Source organism: Larimichthys crocea, chromosome X (assembly GCF_000972845.2).
Source record: "Larimichthys crocea isolate SSNF chromosome X, L_crocea_2.0, whole genome shotgun sequence".
Lineage (NCBI taxonomy): Eukaryota > Metazoa > Chordata > Actinopteri > Sciaenidae > Larimichthys > Larimichthys crocea.
The window spans coordinates 17,246,697-17,265,807 of record NC_040020.1 but is presented as its reverse complement, the minus strand read 5'-3'; the positions used below and the strand labels follow the sequence as shown (position 1 = coordinate 17,265,807).

Below are 19,111 nucleotides of genomic sequence, written 5' to 3'. Positions count from 1 at the left end.
GTACAGCTTCTCTCAAGGCCTGGCACTGAGCCACCATGGCCAAGGTGTTACAGCTCACAGCCACGAGTAACGATCACAGTGATGTGTGGATATGAATCTTAAGCATTAAACAATCCCTGCTATGTGTCAGATAGCTGGACTGGTATGGCAAATCTCTGGTGAACCAACAAACAAACACACTTCAACTCCTCTTGTGTAACTAAAAACTCAGCAGCCAAATGTGTATACTGCTCAGAAGGGTTAAATGCTGCAGTCCTCTTTGTCGCACATGCTGGGGAAGTTTTAGTTTTAGTTTAATTTTCTGAACATTTGAAAGTGAAACTGGAAAGCAAATTGAAACCTGGACATAACCAACAGTAAGAACATTCTGTAGTGGTTACATTTTTATTTGTATTTTTTTAGATAGATAGATGGATGACTTTATCAATCTCCGAAGGGAAATTAGGTCGTAGTAGCAGTCCAGTATATTTAAATACAATAAAAATACAATAGAATAAACATAAAAACACAGAAAGGGGCAAGGTTCCCATTAGTGAGACAAAGATCAGGTATCAGGTTTAAACAAGTATCAGAAAAGAATGCATCACATCAGAGCCTTCAAAGTTTTATTTATTTTTTAAATTTTATTTATAAATAAATAAGTTTTCTATGATCATGGTTCTTTTATGGGAATTCTGGAAATGCCTTCAGCGGTAATAAAACTGGATGCAGGTGTGCACACATGCTCTGTAGTTTTAACAGTAGAGATATTTGCTCCATTATCTACCAAAATTTCAGCGGTACTTCCATTAACCTGAACGTGCATTACTGGATCTTCGGTGGCATTATTAGAAAGTTAATTCGTTGTAGCTTGAATATGAAATAGCTGCTCTGGTCCACCCCTCCATGTCTTCCCTGTGCTTGGTCATAATACGTGGGCTGCATGACAACAGCTAGTGAAGGAGGGGCTGGAAGAGCAGGAAGAGACGTAGCTATTCGTCCCTGGCTTTGGTTATTGGGTCTGTTCCGACGACGACCGTTCCTATTGATAATTACCACGTTTTGGTCTACCTTTGTTTCTGTTTTTTTGTGTTGACCACCTTCCTGTGGTGCATACTGCATCATCTGCTTTAGGCTGGAGGCAGGTATATTGAGAGCGAAAACGTCATTCCTGTACAAAGCCATTGCTTTGTTCATAGTTGCCTTCCAGTCTTGGGTATGTCAGTCAATGACAGTTTACAAGCAGCTGCCACATTTGGTTTTAGATTCTACAGAAACTCTCCACAGCGAAAATTCATATTCATCTTGTTCTATTCCAGCATTAATATCCCACTTCGCGTAAATCACAGTGTGAATTCAGGACTATTTTGCTTCCTGGATGCAACAAACTTCTTTTGAGAAGTCAGTACGTTTTGTATGCATTTGGTTATTGCATTTTTTACTTCAACATTTAACCAATAAATCAAAGTTTTGGGTGAGGCCATTACCCACCCTCAGCTGTTTAGGGAAAACAAACTCATCTTAACACAAGATCCACTCAGTTCTACGAGTGAACTGTTTTTCTGATATTCTTCCATGAACTCAAAAGTCAATGGTTTTCAAACTGCTATGTTGTCAATCATTATTTTTACAAGCATTTATTGAAGATGTCTGTGACACTTCAGAGGCAGGGGGAAAGTTGTTTTCCTATGTGCCTCTGTGTTTCTGGTCTGCCTAATCGAGTGTAACATCAGATTTAGGCATTTATGTAGTAGCATAAACAAAGTGTGCTTTTAAGTAGAGCCATTTGATTTTTTTAGCTTGACATATACAGTTATTTCTATTATTATTTGAGCAGAAACTGCACTATTATCGATTCGTAATGAGCACCATGATTGAAGTTGATTCTGAGTTGATTCAAAGTGTGAAACGTATTAATCAAGTTGAAACGTGTTAATCAAGTTTGATGAAGATTGTACTACACCAAAATAGTATGCAATGATTGTTACAATACTTTTTAAAGAACTTCAAACATTTTTTTCTTTGCAGTAGAAATAACCTATATCCTATGACAATTTAAGTAAAAAGGTTACTTTTTTAAATGAAGTTGAAGCTAAACTTTAACAGTATAATCCTTGAAGAGGGAGCAGAGATGTTTTGTTTTGGCTTTACTATCTGCACTTCCTCGTCACTAAGGTCTGTGTAAGGCTCCTCCTCTCTGGGTCTGGCTCCTTCTGCTTCTAACTCTGACTCATTAGACTGTCTGCTGTCTTCCTTCTCCTGTCTGTGCATAATCTTGACTTTCCTTTATAATTCACTACTGTAGCTGTTAGTAGGAAAAGTTCATCCTCTGCCTTAGTTTGTGATGTGCTTGGAGTTGGAACGCCTGAAAATTCTACTCCATGAGCAGACCTCAAAAAATACTCAACTTGTTGCTCAGCTCCAGACTGAAAAAAAAGGAATGGCATCCTTTACTCAGAACTGGAAACACTAAAGGACCAAAAGACCTTCAACTTCAGTGTTTCACAGAACCCTGAACCAGTGGATGAAGGGTCCAGCTGTGATTCACAGAACCCTGGACCAGTGGATAAAGACCCTCTCTCTGTTTCTCAGGACACAGAGAATGCTGTAGTGACAACAAGGAAGCCTTCTTTGTGGAAACAAACTCGCCACTTTCTCGGTTTGAGAAAGAAGAGAAGGAAGCACCAGCAAGCAGAGTCCCCCAGTGTTTCACAGGACCTGGAACCTCTGCAAGAGTCTTCCTTCAGTGTTTCACAGGGCTCAGAGGTTGAAGACTCTCCCTCCACTTCCGAGGACACAGATCTGAATGCTGAGGCTGAAGGCTATGACGAGAATGCTGCAGTGACAACGAGGAAGCCTTCTTTATGGAAACAAACTCGCCACTTTCTCGGTTTGAGAAAGAAGAGAAGGTAAGAAATGTGCAGCAGCAAGTCCCCCAGTGTTTCACAGGCCCAAGAACTAAAGTGAGGAGAAGGCTGTAAAGAAAAAGCACCCTTCTCTAAACCTTCCTCCCCATGTCTGTGTGGGTTTCCTCCGAGTGCTTCGGTCTCCCCACACAGTTCATGCAGATAATACAAAAAAAAAAGGAAAGGAAAAAAGAAAAAAGAAAGACTCAAAAAACAAAACAAAAATAAAAAACAAAAAACAAAAAAAGAAGTATCCCTCTGTGTTTTTCAGAACCAATTAGTTGGATTAGAGCAAATCATAAAAAAAAAAATTAAAAAAAGTAAAATTGTTGCTTCACTATTTGTGTCTTGTGTAACCTAATAAACTGATGCACATGCTTCTGTAGCTGTAAATTAGAGGCAAAGACACAATTTAATGTGGAGAACAAAGTGAACAATGATTAACACAATTCTGCACAGCTATGTAACTTATATATACATCCTTGACTCTTTAATCAAAAAACAAATAAAATATAAATGACCTTTATTCCAAAGGTCCTTGGAATTAAAAAACAAACAAAAACGTTTTATTAAGAATTATTATCAGGGGTAGAACAAAGAAAATGAATGAAACATTTTGGAATTGCAACCATTTTTATACACAGTCTCCTTATTTCAGGGGCTCAAATATAATTGGTCAAATTAACATAATCATCAATAAAATGTTAGTAGTAATGAAGTCTGAAACTCATGCACATCACCAAATGGTTTCCTCCTTTGTGATGCTTTGCTAGTGTTACCCCCAAACCCCACCGGACATGTCTCTGTCACGTCGCGGATGCGATGCTATTTTGGTCTGTAAATTGACGTGGGTCACTCATATATCACGGTGGAGCGGGTGGGGTTTAATACAGTGACTAAACGGGCACGTATCACCAGGCGATCGCAGTGCACATGCAACGCTGCGCGCCCGACAGAATTTGGGACCTCGAGGCAGTTCCATGGTGTAATGGTTAGCACTCTGGACTCTGAATCCAGCGATCCGAGTTCAAATCTCAAGTCTCAAATCAACTGTTGTTTGGTACATCAGGATAACTTCGGCACACCTATCGCTGCCTTCACAGACACTCAGTAAGACATATGGGAAAGAATCATAGCATGCATAATTATCTTGGCTGCGTCCAAAGAGAGACAGTTTCTAATATGTCTAAAATTTGCTAAGTTGTACTTGTTGTACTATTTTTTTTAACATGTTTCTTAAAGTTCAAATTTGGATTCAGTGTTACACAAAGATATTTAAATCAGTGACTATGTCAATCCTTTCACCTTTGATGAGGGTATCAGCGTTAGGAGGTTGTACCATGGTTTTACAGAAAAACATACCCTTTGTTTTGTTTACATTTAGACTCAGACATGATTGATCAAGCCACTGCGTGATCCTTTCCAACGCAAGGGACTACGGTTGGAAATTAGCCTGTAGCTATAAACCGGTATATTTACATGTAAATGTTTATTAATACGCACTGTCCCTTTTAAATAAATAATTAAAAAAATAAATAAATTAAAAAATGGTTAGCTTAGCAGCTGCTAACTCAGCTGTTTTTGCATGTGTGTACACAAAAGTGTCATCTGCATACATTTGCAGTTCTACATCATGACACTGTTGAGGGAGATCATTAACTAAATAAAAGAGGACCTAACACTACCCATTGTGCACTTCATGTTACTGGACAGTGCGTCAAAAACTTTAACACATTGTATCCTATTAAGATAAATATGAAGACATCCATGCCAGTGCACTAGATGAGAAGTTAAATTACCACCAGTTAATTAGCACCAACTACTCCTCCTTTATCAAGCCTTGATTTAATTTGCTCTATTAAATACAAGGTAGCAGTTTCGGTGGAATGATTTGCTCTAAAGCCAAACTGCATACAATGTAGACCAAAATTGCTTGTAAGAAATGTTGTCAGTTGTTCAATGACAACTTTCTCAGCAACCTTTGAGAGTACTGGTAGTATACTTATTGGTCTGTAGTTACTGGCTTCAAGGCGGTCTCCAGATTTAAAAATAGGCGTGACAATGGCACATTTCCAGTCATCAGGACAGGAATTGTGTTTGAAAGACAAGTTAATTAAATGAGCAATGGGTTGAGTTAAAAAACCTTTGTATGATTTAACAAAGATGGTGTCAAATTGGAAAGCATCTCTGCTATTGGAGCTTTTTAAGGAGCTGATGATTTTGTTTACAGCTGTTTTGACAGTTCAGTTTAAGTCAAGTAAGTTTAAAAGTGTTTTTTGTGGTAAACGTAACTAAACCTCAAAGTTCCCATGAAAAAGAGAGCTTGCTTATATTAATATGTTTCTGTAGAAACAGCCAACAGGGAAGGACTTTGCATGGATGATGATCGGGATTTGCAGCATTGTGTTCTACCTATCTGTTATTGTGCTGGAGATGCTGCATCTATTTTAGGTCAGGCTGAGTCAGTTCAGTTTGCCGTACAGTGGTTTGTTAGACTAAAGCCTGTTGTCTGTAGAGATCTCTGACTTAACAAACCTTCAAAATCAGGTCCCACCGAGATTTGAACTCGGATCACTGGATTCAAAGTCCAGAGTGCTAACCATTACACCATGGGACCTCATTATAAGCCACTATTGTTGCCTTCACAGGCAATCGGTGTGGGTGGGACTTTCCATCATCGCCACAAAGATTTTAAGGATGATTCTGAAACACTTTGTTATGGCATTTCCCACTCACACAGTGCACTACTTAACTTTTGGTTTATACTTGCTACTTCAGCAAGTTGTTAGCTAATGCTTGTTGTCTGTAAACACTGGATTTACCATGGGACCGCAGTGGGCAAACCTATCGCTGCCTTCTTTCAGTTATCACCCCAAAGATTTTAAGGATGATCCTGAAACTCGTCTCGTCTTGTCCTGCTTTATCCGTTTTTATTGGGTCGCGGGGGCACTTCCCTCTCCCCGGCCACTTCATCCATCTCTCCCAGGGGGGCCCCAAGGCGTTCCCAGGCCAGCCAGTGTGTGCTGGGTCTTCCCCAGGGCCGCCTCCCGGAGGGACGTGCCCGGAACATTTCACCAGGGAGACGTCCAGGAGGCATCCTCACGAGATGCCCGAGCCACCTCAACTGGTTCCTCTCGATGCAGAGGAGCAGCGGTTCTACTCTGAGCTCCTCGCGGATGGCAAAGCTTCTCACCCTTTTTCTAAGGGAGAGCCCAGCCACCCTGCGAAGGAAGCTCATTTTGGCTGCTTGTATTTGCGATATCATTCTTTCGCTCACTACCCAAAGCTCGTGACTATAGGTGAGGGTAGGAACGTAGATCAACTGGTAAGTCGATCATCAAACTGTGGCCGAGGGCGTCCTGGTGCCAAGTGCACATATGGACAACCTTATGCTTGAACATGGTGTTTGTTATGGACAATCCATGACGAACACAGAAGTCCAATAACAGAACACAGATCAGGGGAGCCGTTCCTCCCAATCATGATATCAGCTAACTAACCTCCATAGCACCTCCATCTGAATCCAGTGAATGGAGTTCAAGTCTTGGTGGAACCAGATTTTACCTGATTAGTACCTCAACAGACGACAAATCAAGAAGATTGAAAAGAAGAAGATTGTTTCTTATCTGATATGTGATTCAATCAGTGAAAAAATTAAATGTTGTATCTGTGACAACACCCACAATTTTCTATACAGCAGTTATGACAGTTCAGTTTAAGTCAACATACCCAGTTTAGAACTAAAACTATTTTTTGTGCTAATCTTAACCAAACCTTACAGTTCCCATTGTTGCATCTATTTTATGTAAGGCTGAGTGAGTTCAGTTTGCCATACAGTGGTTTGTTAAAGCCCGCTGTCTGCAGAAATGATTCGCTGAACCTTTAAATTCAGGTCCCACCAAGATTTGGACTCAGATCACTGGATTCAAAGTCCAGAGTGCTGACCATTATACCATGGGACCACTTCAAGGATGCCGTCTGCTGCATTCACAGACAGTTCACAGGAATATACAAAATGTATAAACATTTCACTGATAGTGCAGTGACATTTAAGCTCACATTTATAATTTTTGAGGCATTGTGACTTGGACTTCAGTTGACTTGAGTCACTGTTTTGATGACTTTCAACTTGACAGGACAGAAAATAAACTACTTGAAACTCAACTTGGAAGATTTGTGAATTGATGAGTGACTGAGTGAATGACTTGAGACTTGACTTGAGACATGATGACTCAATTGACTTGTCTTGATTTCATGCGTACACAAGGAAAAATAGTTGCTGCAGACCTCAACTCCCATTACAGGAGACTGTTATAGGATACAGGATCTGCTGGCAGGTGGTTATTGCTCATCAGTACTAACAGTGGAGGGGGTGAGGGTACACAGCAGAATCCACACTGACAACAAACATCTACAATATGATGATTTTTTAAACGTGTCATTTATTTAAAATGCTGACATTTCCTGTATTTGTTTCAAACAGCTCTGAAAATACTGAATAAGCTTCAACAGTGTTTTGTGTAAAACTTTTTGTTTCCACTTCCATGTTTCAAGAATTTGGAAACAGCTTACATATATAATATACTATAAACCTGACTTTTATTCTTAAACAGTCTGTGACTGCATAAAAGTGAGACTTAACTAATAACTTGCATAACTCTAACCAGCTCAGTGAGGCTGAGCTTGTCTTTAGTCAGCATTGAGGCATAAACAGACTCCCTGGAGCACCCAGTGGGACAGGTGCAAGGTGGTGAACAGGTCTGCCTCAAACACCAAGCCCACACCCATTGCATTCCTCCGCATAGATGTGGTGTACACCGGTGTGCGCAGAGTATTCTGTGGTACAAAAAACATGGAAATGCCAGTCAGGAAGGCAGTTAGAAAAAAATCATCAAAATAGCAAACTGTATTGTAAGTATTGTATGGAGTCCTGTAGCGACTGTGGTCCACACCAGTAACCAGAGGCGTTCTGTCTCCTTGATGAGGACTTTGAGAATGGGCAGTTCAACAACCAGAGCTCTTGGTTTACTCCTCACAAGACAGCCCTCCTCAGTGTCCCAGTCTGCCCCTTCCAGATACAGGCCGGATACATAGCAGCCTGCAGGGAAAAAGACTATCAGTCTTCATAACCCATCGCTAATCATGCTGCAAATGTTGAAGGTCATCTAATTACCCTGTCCAGGTCTGTCACTGACTTCATCATCACTGCGGTACTTGGTCACCTGTGTGTACATTACGGTAAGATCCAGAGACCAGCCATTTTTCCTGCATGCAGCTTGGGCCACAGCTGTCAGGTAGGACTCAGGGATATGGAGTCCCGATAGCCACATAACCTTTGGCTCTCCTTCATCAACCTGATGGACACAAGATACAAAAAATATATTCTCAACTCATTTGTCAACTATTCTGCAATGGCATAATGTCACAGACGGTTACACATAAGAAATAATCTGTGATGGTGTGTGCGTCCTCACCCAGGAGCTATACTGTTCATAACGCCTCTTGAAGTGGCTCATCCAGTTGCCAAGGGACTTCAGAGTGTCAGGTGCCAGCTTCTTCCAAATGGCTGGGATCTGACCATTAAAAAGGGCCCAAGCGACCTCATCCAACTCACTGCTCATACCAACCTCACCAGCCAAGGCCTAGGGCACACAGGAGAATCAGAGCAAATCTAACCCTATGTGAAGCACAAAGCAAGCATAACATCTATCTGTCTGAGTTCCCAGTATCTTGTTATCCTCTGCCCTTTCTTCTTACCCTCTGCAGCTCAGTCAAAGAGTGCTGCATGCAGACCACCAGCTTGTTGAAGCGCTCCAGTTCTTGAAGCAGCACCACTGACGTCGGGGAAATGTCTGTGCCAAGCTTTTTACGGATCACGTCTATGTCGAATAACTTGGGCAGCTTGTCCTGAATTTCCTGGGCCACCTGGCTGATGTACTCATCCCTACTGATGCTTCCACCAGATTCACCTGAGGCACACAAGGGTGTGTAAAGTCCATAAGAGAGGAAGCAATTGACAGCATGGTGGTAAAAATAGCATTTCTATTCTATTTGAAATAAATTAAGATGCCAAATCATACCTGTCTGAGGCTGCAGGTCTATTAGGTGAGTCCAAATGTCTTTAGCTGCCTGTGTGTAGTATCCTATATCTGCATTGGAATGAAGACCCAGTACCTCTGCTGTGTTTGCCAGTGGCATGGATTCAATCTCATCTGTAACAGAAAACAGGCTAAAGCTGTGAGTGGCGACAGAAAATAATGTTTCCTTTGTGTAAAATAATGAAATAACAACTGACCAACATATGTTTTCTTGGGCCCATTTGGAGGGATCTTGTAAGCTACAGCCTTGTCCTTGTAGAAGTGGAAGCGCCGAAAGGTGTAGAAGAGGAAGTCTCCAAAATACTCATCCACGTAGACAGTCAAGACCCGGCGATCAAAGCTATCGATGGCTCGCCCACCATACATCACCTATAAAACATTATACATGCATACTAAACTCATAGTATCACCTAGCAAGATTATAGATTTACAATTTATGAAATCACAATGAATTAAGCCTAACCTCCCCGATAAGGTATTTAAGACTTCCCCAGGGAATAAATTTGTCTCCTTGGTTGTGAGCTTTTGTCAGGTAAGTCTCGAGGATCTCCAGACACACCTGTTGAGCACAGTTGTATTGTTTAAACACTGAAAAATGAAATATAACTGAGACTAAGAATAAATAAAAACATAGTGTAAATTAGTCCTGTGCCACTTACGAAGAGGTCAGACTCATTGAAGTCATACGGGACATTCCAACCAATCTTGCCGTACTTGCGTCTCTCTTGCACCACAGCATGGAAGAAGGACAGCACATACACCAGGCTGCGGAAGGCAGGGTGTGGGCATGCAGTCAAGGTCCCACTGGAGATTTTAGAGTATGTGGCTATCATGTTTAGCTTGAGACCACTGGGAGGCTCCATCACTACCTGCAAATAATATTAAAGCACATGTAAACTAGTTTCTCTGCAAAATGTTTACTATCAAAATACTATTCAGCTTTCAAGACTTTTAACAATAGGAAAATATAGATACAGATAACTCAATACTCATACGCTTAGATGTTCATAGTACAGTTTCCCTTGTTTTAAGTTCATGTATTACTGTGTCACTTTGTTTAAATGAGAGAGGTAAAAAAATGACAACACCTTGCTCAGCAAAACATTCAAATACAACACCTAGTTCAAGAAATACTTGCCCACTACTGGATCTTGGAAAGTCAACCCTGTCACCTCCAAAAAATCTAAATAAAACACTACTGAAAGTGAAAAGAAAATGTTACTTCACCTTCAGAGAATTTTGCAGTATACCAATGGGAAAATCCTGAATGGGATTGGTGGTGATCCACAAGCGGAATTTGGGGTTGGGCTTGGTGATCTTCTCCAAGCACTTCTCCAGTTCCTTTAGCCACTTTACCATCAGGTGGCAGTTCTGTAGCATCAACCACTGACCCATGGATGCTGCCTTATCCAGGAACTGCAGTGCCACCTTTATCACAGGTACAGAAGACAATTGCCCTCAATGTCTTTACTTTTTAATGTTGATTAGCATGCCTGCTTATGTGATCCTTGTATACGTTTAACCTGACCACCTTTAAAACTTTGTGGCTCAGATATGGAAAAAAAATCTTTAGTACCTTCTCTTGGCCTTGGCCCATGGCAAGGAACCTGAACTTGTTGCCACCAAAGCCAGACCTCTCTGCTAGTTTCATGAGGTCACTGGTAGGATCAGACCCGGGGCTCAGGATGAAGACAATGGGAGAGGAAGGTGTGCTCTGCTCATAAATTGCATCACAGTTGATCATAGGGGGCTGTACATATCTGAGCAGAAATACAAGAAAACGTGGGCATTCAGGGTTTGATTGAAATGTATAAATGTATATTTAATTGCATTTTTCCAATAGAAACAGTCTTACTTCTCGCCCATGGTGTTAGTGACATAGTCAGTCATAGCTCTGTAGACTCTGTCAATGCGGAAACAGCGCAGCAACAACAGCTTCTGAAAGTCTGACAGGTTCTCCTTATATTTCTCGGGGAACGGAGACTGTTCTGGTCCATCTAAGTCATACCACTAAGGAGAAAAACAATGCTCAACCCTCAAATGATAAAGTAAAATTAATGCATGTGATGATTCCTGTCTCTGTGGTCACTTACAGATTTCCATTCAGTGGCTTTTTTCTCTATGTCATCAGGTAGAGAGCCAAACTGCTCAGGAAAGAGCTCTGCGAGTTTCACTATGTCCTCCCAGCCCTGCTCTGGAAGCCAGTCACAAGGCTTTTTGTGCTTGCTCTTTTCCAGGGATAGATTGCCTTTACACATAGGGTGGCAAAATAAGAAAAGAAAATTTGCTTTGAATATTGTGTGGATACATGTTTGTGTGTGTGCTTGTAACAGTTCATATTCTCTGGATATCTCACCCTTGATAAAGAACTCCAACTCCTCCTGAGGCGCCCTCCCTTCTGCTTGCTCAATCTTGATGGCCATGTTAAAGGAAAAGAGCAGCTTGTGTCTCTCAAACAGACCTAAGGATATTAAATCAAGTCAGATTATAAAATCTATAAAGTCATCATGAATACTTTTTTTCCACCAATCCCAATGCTCAACCTTTATTATTTCACCTGTGCAGCCGTAGTTATAGACACTGTATGTCAGAGTGTTTATGATGTTCGTCAGTCTTTGACTCAGGCTAGAGTTGGGCAGGGATTTGCGCAGTGAAAAATCAAACACCTCCAGGTAGGAGGCCAGAGAGTACTGGTACATGCTGTTCACCAGAGCCATTTCGGTCAGTACGAAGAACAGAACAGCACCACGCTTAGCAGCAGGCCGGTAGGCTTCTCTGAGTTTATCAATGTCCATAAATGTCTTCTCAGCCAACCGCAGCTTCTCAAATACCTGATGATCACAACATCAAACATTAGCTCGGATTAATGACTTCAGTGAAATTGTTATTAATCCATGAGTTCACTTCTTCTGCAGTCAAACTGACCTCACTGGCTTTTGACTTTGTTTCCTCCAGTGTGTGAATCAGTTCTGTGTTATCCAACATGTTGCTTGTAGATGTGGCCAGCTCTCTGAGCAGGGAGTCCTCAAGGTTCTTCAGCAGCTTCTTATTGTTGCTTGTCTCTTGGATCAAATTCTCACGCTGCTCCTCCAACTCCTTTTTCTCAAAGCCCATGATAACACACAGCAGCTGGTCCTCCAGACCCTTAAGGGTCACTAATAAATAGATAGTGAAACAACATTAAGTACATGTTGTTCAAAGGTTACAGACAAACTATGGCTGCCATGCTAAATTAGCTTACCAGTATAGTTGATGACCATGGCTTTTCCAAACACGGATGGGGAAAATTTGGGGTTAGCCAGTTTGGTGTTGAGGTAGAGTTTAAAGTTGGGATTATAGTCAACCTCCTTGTCACCCAGCATAATGACCTGTCTGCCCTCGGCTCCTTTTACATTCTTCTCAAGGACATTGTCAATCACAGGGTCGATGTACTCATCTACATCTTGGAAAAGGAATGGGAAGCCATATTTGATAGCCAATTCTAGCTGCTTCAGGAAGTCCGGATCATTGAAAGATGAGACCTGGGGGAAAAAAAGGATGGTCAGACTGTCATGACTAGATATAGTGGGTCTTTCCGAAGATCTGTTGAAAAAAGTCATTTCAGGACTTGTGACACATAACTTGTATGAGCACAATTTGTTTTTGTACCTTGAGGCTATTCTTTTCTTCCTTCTTCTTAATCCAGTTGAGGGCTTGCTGTTGAGGGTCAATACACATGGGAAATCGGCTCCCCCTAGTTGTGAGGATTCCATTCTGCAATGAAAGCTCATCTGGAGGCAAGCCCTCTGAGCCCCATCTGTCACACAGGAATAAAGATAAATCCATATATTTGCAGGAAGCACCTGCTCGACTAAATTAACACCTGAGCGAACAAATTCATAGAGTATATTGTCTTCTTGTGTTTCAAGTTTCAAAGTCATGAGCACACACTCCTTCTCACCTGCTGATTTCGACCTCATCAGTCAGAAGATTTTCCACTTTAAAAGGCTGGCTCAAAGGGATGCCTCTCTCCTGCACATCCCTAGCCCATTTTTGGTATACCATTTCATTCCTGAAGTCCCAGCTGAAGGCCCCCTCATAGCTCAGGAAAGCAGCAGAGATCAGACAGTCACCCAGGAGGAGCACGCGTCGCTGCTTCAACTCCTCCAAATCTTGTGTCCATCTGAGTGGGCATAATTGAAAAGAGTAGTAGTAAAGAAAGGTAGACAAAGACAGAAAGATGAGAAAGAGCAATTCTTAGCAGGTTTGCTTAGGCTGATAGTTGTAAGTGTGAACCCTCGTTCCTTTTTTTATAGCCTCACCGTTCATTCTCAGAACTCAGGCCAGAGATGAGTTTGTCAGCAGCTATCAGTCTCCTCTCCATGAGCTCAGCCTCTTCTTCTAGCAGTTGCTTTTCCTCAATAGCAGCTTGATACTTCTCTCCAAGAGTCTGCAACTCATTCTGTATACTACTAAGCTCGCTCTGAATGCGGTTCAGCTCCCGCTTACTCTGAAAGAAGTCCTTCTCCAGCCGTGCCACCTAAGATATTATTTGGAATTTAAAATGTTTTAATCTGTATTCCTTCTTATAGAACATGATGTAAAAGCACTTACAAACCTCACATTACCTTGTCTCTCTTGGGTTTTATAACCTTGGCAACATCACAGTAACCTACAACAGCCTCCACAAACTTGAACATTCCTGAGCCAGCCTTACTGATGGCTTGCATCTCCTCAAAGCTTGTGCGGAGGTTCCTCAGGAAGCCTAGCCAGAGAAAATTGCAAAGAAAACAACTAATACAGTACATGGGTAATATTATTTTCTATTTCTATGGTTGTTTTTATTGATGTTGTTGTCAGCTTACCTTTGACAGTGTTGATCTGGCTGTTACTTATTGAATCACAGTCCATCTCCATCAGCGTGTGAAGGAAGTTTGTCTCCGACATCATTGTCTTGGCTGACTGCCAACTGATCTCCTTGTAGCCACGGATCACCAGGATGCACTCACAGACCACCTGCACCTGTTTGGGTGGCTTGGCAAAGGATCTGCACAATGGACCGGCAGGAAAAGGCAGATAGAAGGAGAGGATAAATTAACAGATGGAATGACTTGGATTTTTTTGGTCAGGTATGCTAAACCCTGTTTTTTCATGACTGATCAATGCTTGATTAAATATATATTTGAGAATATTAATCACCTCCTGTTACATAGCCACGTCAAGGTCATGAATGGCCATCTTCTAGCTTTTTCAACCACAGAACGGAAAATAAGAGAAGAGTTTACCTGATCTCTGTGACATCTGATTTTTCCAGATCTTTCAAGGCATTGCGGGCTGCTTCTAATACTGGCAGAGCTTCGGCCAAGGAAGCTTCAGCTTCTTTCTTCTCCACGGCTATCACTTTGTTCTGCTCTTGAATCTCTTCAGCCTTATCTTCTGCCAGAGTCTTTTTCTCCTCAGCTAGAAGGAAAAGTTATTGCTAAGTGGTTTGTGACAGCTCTGTTTATTTTCAGAAACCTACAGCATAACAGTAACAGTGTTTGTTACAACCCAAAGTTAAGAAATGCTGACCAACTCACTGACCTACAGTTGTGTTTGCGGTTATCTCATCCAGAAGGGCCTCACAAGCTGTGGACTTTTCAGCGAGGACCACCTTCTGCTCTGCTAGCTTCACATTCAGATCGGCCAACTGCTCAGTGGCCTCCACAAGTCTATGCAAACCTCCCTCCAGACGCTTGCACTGAGCTGGCACAGGAGAGAGCAAGTTAAATCAGCACAAACATCATAATAGCCATGTGGCACCAGGCTAACCCTTCCCACAGAGGAGGTACAGAATTTATAAAATGATCCATTTTCTCACCCAGGATATACTGGCCTTTTTCATCCAAGAGCTTAGAATACGTGTTAATGAAGTCCAAGTAGTTCTTTGGAGTAACAAAGTTACACCGCCGGAGTTTCTGCAGGAATAGCCTACTGTACTCGCCCACAGAGCTATGGACCATGCATACATGACCTATCACTTCTGTAGAGTGTGTCTCAGGAATCATTGGACTTTCACCTGGAACAAAAACAGGGATAATATTCCAGCTGCTCTCATCACAGCTAAATAATGTAAATGGCTTAAAAGGATATAAATGTGTTAAATTGCACACCAAGAAAAGACTGAGCCACTGCAAGTAACGCCTGTGGAGGCCATGGCAGGAACCAGTCTATCACTGTGTTGTTCATCAGCCCTGAAAAAGAAGTACACACAGTTAGTAAAACAAAACCAGAAATGATATTGAAATGAAGTCAAGCCTGAGCCTGAATTTCACCTGGGAAGTTCCTGCAGCGTGACCTCAGGGTGTCTCCCACTGGAGACATGCCTAAAACAATGTGTAGGTTGTTGGCACTCTTGTTGACAAAGTAATGCCACACACATTCTTTAGAAGGACCTGCTCCCATCTTAAGAGCCTCATCCCGGAGCTGGTTAATAACCGACTCCCTCTCATCATCAGGGAACAACGCAGGAACAATTCCTATGAAGAGAGAGCATGAGCAGAGTACTACGGCTGTAGTTTTTCAGACAGAAAAATGTAGTGTGAGCCAGGAGTGTTATCAAACCTGAGGTGAGCATGTTATTAATGAGTTCCAAGAAGCCTTCCTCAACAACATGGCCATCCGTAAAGAGGAAAACTGTCTTTTTATTTTCAATGCCAAGCTTCAAGTACAGTGTTTTCAGTTCATCACGGAAGTTTGACTCACTGTATCCTCTGCTTAATGTTATCTCAAATACCTGGGAGAAGGAGATTACAATAATGAATGCTCTAGATTTATTTGCAATTATTTCTATATTTATATATCTATATTTTACATAATAGAAATTAGTTAAAAAACACGTTTCAAAAGATCAATATGGATGTATATTTTAATGCTTCCAATTTCTCCGTTAGCAGCATTGAAGTTAGAATACTATCACTATAATCCAGAACTTCTTGTTCTAAGGTTCTTCTTTTGTTTGTCCCTGACCACACCCCTCATGGTTCTTGTGTTTCACAACCTCACAGCCGGCAGCGAACGCAGCGAGCTTGGTGAGGGACTGCTTGCCGGAGCCTGTTACACCAACGAGCAGTGCGTGGCCACGATCAATGCGAATTATACGGTGCACCCGGGTCAGATGTTCCAGAGCATCGTCAAACAGAACGAGATTCATTCCTGATTTGTTGATATTATATTCCTCTAGAATTCCCTGCAAAATGGAGAAACAATTCAGTATATTTAAAGATTATGGCAGTAAATAATTGTAACAAATATCAAAAACTATTGTTGCATTATTAAAGACTGAGTAAACCCATCACAGTTAATTACACAGTTAATAACTTGACAGTACCTGAAACAAGGCTTTTGCAACATCATAGTCCCATATATCCTTATAGATCCTAGGTTCAGTGTCACTGAGTGCTGTCCCATAGTCTCCAAAAAGAACTGGGTCCCTCATGACTGCCTCCAGGTCTGACTTGAAATGCTCCTCAATCAGGTTTCTTATGTGACCTTGAACCTAATGGCAAAAAACACATTAGATAAATTTGAAAAGTGAGAAACAACACACTACAAAACAATTTGCTATACAGATTTTGAGCTTTCAGTTGAAGGAACACATATATACATATAGTGTTTGTCCCTGTAGTCAATACAATCGATAATCTACAGTAAATATCCATAACTATTATTAATAATTATTACCAAGGTTTTGTCAGTTTCATCTATGAGTCTGTCATGGAAGATTCTCAGACACTCATTTCTCCACACACGGACAAATTGGGTGACAGTCGAAAAACTGTTGGAGAGAAATCAGGAAAGACATTTAAAAACATAGACCTCTCCCTGCAAAGTTTGTTACCAGAGCGAATGTGCTCGACCAGACCTGTCAGGTTCGGTGAGGGTCAGTCCATTGAAGACTCTAGACAGATCCCTCAGGTTGAAGATGTAGTGGAACTTGGAGGGAGTGGGTGGCAGATCTTTGATGATGTTGTTGTAAAGTTCCAGTGTGCAGATGATGATTTTATCACAAACACTCCGTACGACATCAGTGAATGGCTAAAATATTTGATCAGGTTTATTAAATCGGATGATTTGTATGGATGACTGAGATTCTATGTGTATTCTGTATTCTATGTGCTGATTTATGTGGGAAAGAGATACTCACTCTGGTGTGGCCTTTGATAATGGAAGCATAGATGAGTTGGAGGGAGTCTACTGAAGGGAAGGGGATGTTGAAGACACTGAAGAGTGAGACAAAGCGGGGATCCACTTCATTTCTCCCACCTCCTGCCTTTCCCATGGCAGCAATAAAGCCAAGATCCTTGAGGATTTTGTAGTTAAGCTCCTTCCCTCTGTCATATATGCCTCCTCGGTCCAATAACAGCTTCAGAAGTGCAATAGGCTGCTGTGTACCGTAACTATCCACCTGGAGGTGCATAGTATATTGTGTCAAACATACAAGCACTGTCACTTACCACAGTAAAGTAGACGAGAGACTTGGTTGAGAGCAGGTACCTTTGGCATGTTCATGTCATCAACAAAGATCAGCAGTCTCTTCCCCATAGGAGGCCCATAGGTCCCTTTGGTCCTTTTCTCCACATTGGCCTCAAGGTTCCTCTGCAGGTCCATTGAAGTGGTCCTGGATGAGAAGTTGATGATCAGACTAATCTAGAAACAGAAGAGAAGACATTTAAAACTCAAGTGACATAACAAATTCACACATGCATGATTATAATGTAAACTAACCCTTGTATCTGCATTCAGGTTCTTCAGGTAGTTATGAATGGTGGCAGTTTTGGAAGTGCCAGACTCTCCAACCAGAAGCACTGGTCTCTTTATCTTCACCATCTGTTCCAGGATCCAGCTGGCTCTCGTGGTATCGATAGTTGGCACTAAAGCAAAGATAGAGGATGAGGAAATAAAAGTGGAAGAAGAAGCTTTGGAGAGACAGAAAGATTTGTTTTTGCCTCACAGCTCACTGAATTGACTTTTACCTAGAATATCAGCAAATTTCATTTCAGGGTTGTGGATGTATTTGGTGACCAGGGAATTCCAGGGAACCCACTTCGCCTGTGTTCCATCAAAATGGAAATCATACAGAGTTGGGAGGTATCCTGTACAGATGCAGACATTTTGTTAATAATAATAGGATAGAAAAGTGATGAAACTTATATTGACTTATATTAACTTATATTCACACACTCTTGTGGAGAATAAAACAGTTAAAAAGTAAAACTGCGTTTGTTCTCAATCATATATTTTTTGTTTAACCTACCTTAACCAAACTTAAAACAATCCTACAGCTGAGCTTTTGTACATGGGGCGGCTGCTCTACCAACTGAGCTAAACAACACCCCATACAATATTGAATATTACCTGTACTTAGGCTGTATAAGCTTGTGCATGTGAATTTCATAATCAGTACTAATTCATGCTTTTTACCTGGAATCTCACCAGGGCCAGCCAGGGCTTTCTCATCATGCACTGTCGTTAAGCAGGAAAGCCTTTTGATGAACTCATCAAACTTAATCCTGCTGCTCTCCAACAATGTGGCACCTAGTGAGCAGTACAGAGCTTCCAGGAAGTAACACTCCAGGACTTCAGCACTGCTGCTCTCATTCTCAAGCAGTGCATCCAGTGTCAAGCACAGCTGAATTACCTGAACACACAGCCGACACATGCAGAATTTAGTCCAAATATGGGACTATGTTAATCTTCATTTAATTCTTCCTGCATGAATACAACAAGACAGGTACTGGAGTACACTTGAGATGGATAAGATGAACCTACCATGTTCAGATCTGTCTGAGGAACAACAGACTTCAGTTTCTGGCCCTGTTTACCGTCAATGATACCTTCCACAATCATGTCAATCGATCTGTGCACATATTTTTCAAACAGTTTGTTGAGCACTTCTTGTTCCTAGAAAACAAAGACAGCATTATGATCTTATCAAATAATAAACCATTACAATTATTACATTGTGTATATATTTTTTCTCATACCTTGCCAGGTCTGTTGGTCACCCATCTCTGCCAGTATGGGGTGTATCGCAGGTTTTGAGGGTCAACATAAACCATCCCACAGCGGGAAACAGTAGCAGGGGAGGCATAACGCAGATCTGCAACC

At 41.5% G+C, this 19,111-nt stretch overlaps 1 protein-coding gene and 1 non-coding gene across 2 annotated transcripts in view; both read right to left on the bottom strand.

Annotated features, from left to right (window-relative positions):
- Positions 1–5,430: 5,430 nt before the first annotated feature.
- trnaq-uug (transfer RNA glutamine (anticodon UUG)) lies at positions 5,431–5,502 on the bottom strand. Its single transcript has one exon. It is a non-coding gene; the product is annotated as a tRNA-Gln (tRNA).
- Positions 5,503–7,307: 1,805 nt separating this feature from the next.
- Positions 7,308–19,111, bottom strand: part of dnah10 (dynein axonemal heavy chain 10) — a 36,310-nt gene continuing 24,506 nt past the window's right edge. The window contains exons 40-78 of the mRNA XM_019268890.2: positions 18,988–19,110; positions 18,773–18,904; positions 18,425–18,641; positions 17,977–18,096; positions 17,729–17,874; positions 17,498–17,650; positions 17,148–17,408; positions 16,866–17,038; positions 16,685–16,778; positions 16,332–16,499; positions 16,002–16,190; positions 15,566–15,737; positions 15,277–15,480; positions 15,115–15,195; positions 14,823–15,020; positions 14,546–14,707; positions 14,248–14,422; positions 13,828–14,009; positions 13,591–13,727; positions 13,285–13,502; positions 12,924–13,145; positions 12,632–12,779; positions 12,225–12,504; positions 11,909–12,138; positions 11,541–11,814; positions 11,340–11,444; positions 11,077–11,231; positions 10,839–10,993; positions 10,560–10,743; positions 10,211–10,411; positions 9,643–9,852; positions 9,447–9,542; positions 9,181–9,352; positions 8,966–9,097; positions 8,643–8,854; positions 8,360–8,527; positions 8,059–8,239; positions 7,838–7,983; positions 7,308–7,721 (exon numbers count right to left, since the gene is read on the bottom strand). Of these exons, the coding sequence (XP_019124435.1) occupies positions 7,575–7,721; positions 7,838–7,983; positions 8,059–8,239; positions 8,360–8,527; positions 8,643–8,854; positions 8,966–9,097; positions 9,181–9,352; positions 9,447–9,542; positions 9,643–9,852; positions 10,211–10,411; positions 10,560–10,743; positions 10,839–10,993; positions 11,077–11,231; positions 11,340–11,444; positions 11,541–11,814; positions 11,909–12,138; positions 12,225–12,504; positions 12,632–12,779; positions 12,924–13,145; positions 13,285–13,502; positions 13,591–13,727; positions 13,828–14,009; positions 14,248–14,422; positions 14,546–14,707; positions 14,823–15,020; positions 15,115–15,195; positions 15,277–15,480; positions 15,566–15,737; positions 16,002–16,190; positions 16,332–16,499; positions 16,685–16,778; positions 16,866–17,038; positions 17,148–17,408; positions 17,498–17,650; positions 17,729–17,874; positions 17,977–18,096; positions 18,425–18,641; positions 18,773–18,904; positions 18,988–19,110 (6,723 nt within the window). The 3' untranslated portion in view covers positions 7,308–7,574. The remainder of the gene's footprint in view (positions 7,722–7,837; positions 7,984–8,058; positions 8,240–8,359; positions 8,528–8,642; positions 8,855–8,965; positions 9,098–9,180; positions 9,353–9,446; positions 9,543–9,642; positions 9,853–10,210; positions 10,412–10,559; positions 10,744–10,838; positions 10,994–11,076; positions 11,232–11,339; positions 11,445–11,540; positions 11,815–11,908; positions 12,139–12,224; positions 12,505–12,631; positions 12,780–12,923; positions 13,146–13,284; positions 13,503–13,590; positions 13,728–13,827; positions 14,010–14,247; positions 14,423–14,545; positions 14,708–14,822; positions 15,021–15,114; positions 15,196–15,276; positions 15,481–15,565; positions 15,738–16,001; positions 16,191–16,331; positions 16,500–16,684; positions 16,779–16,865; positions 17,039–17,147; positions 17,409–17,497; positions 17,651–17,728; positions 17,875–17,976; positions 18,097–18,424; positions 18,642–18,772; positions 18,905–18,987; position 19,111) is intronic.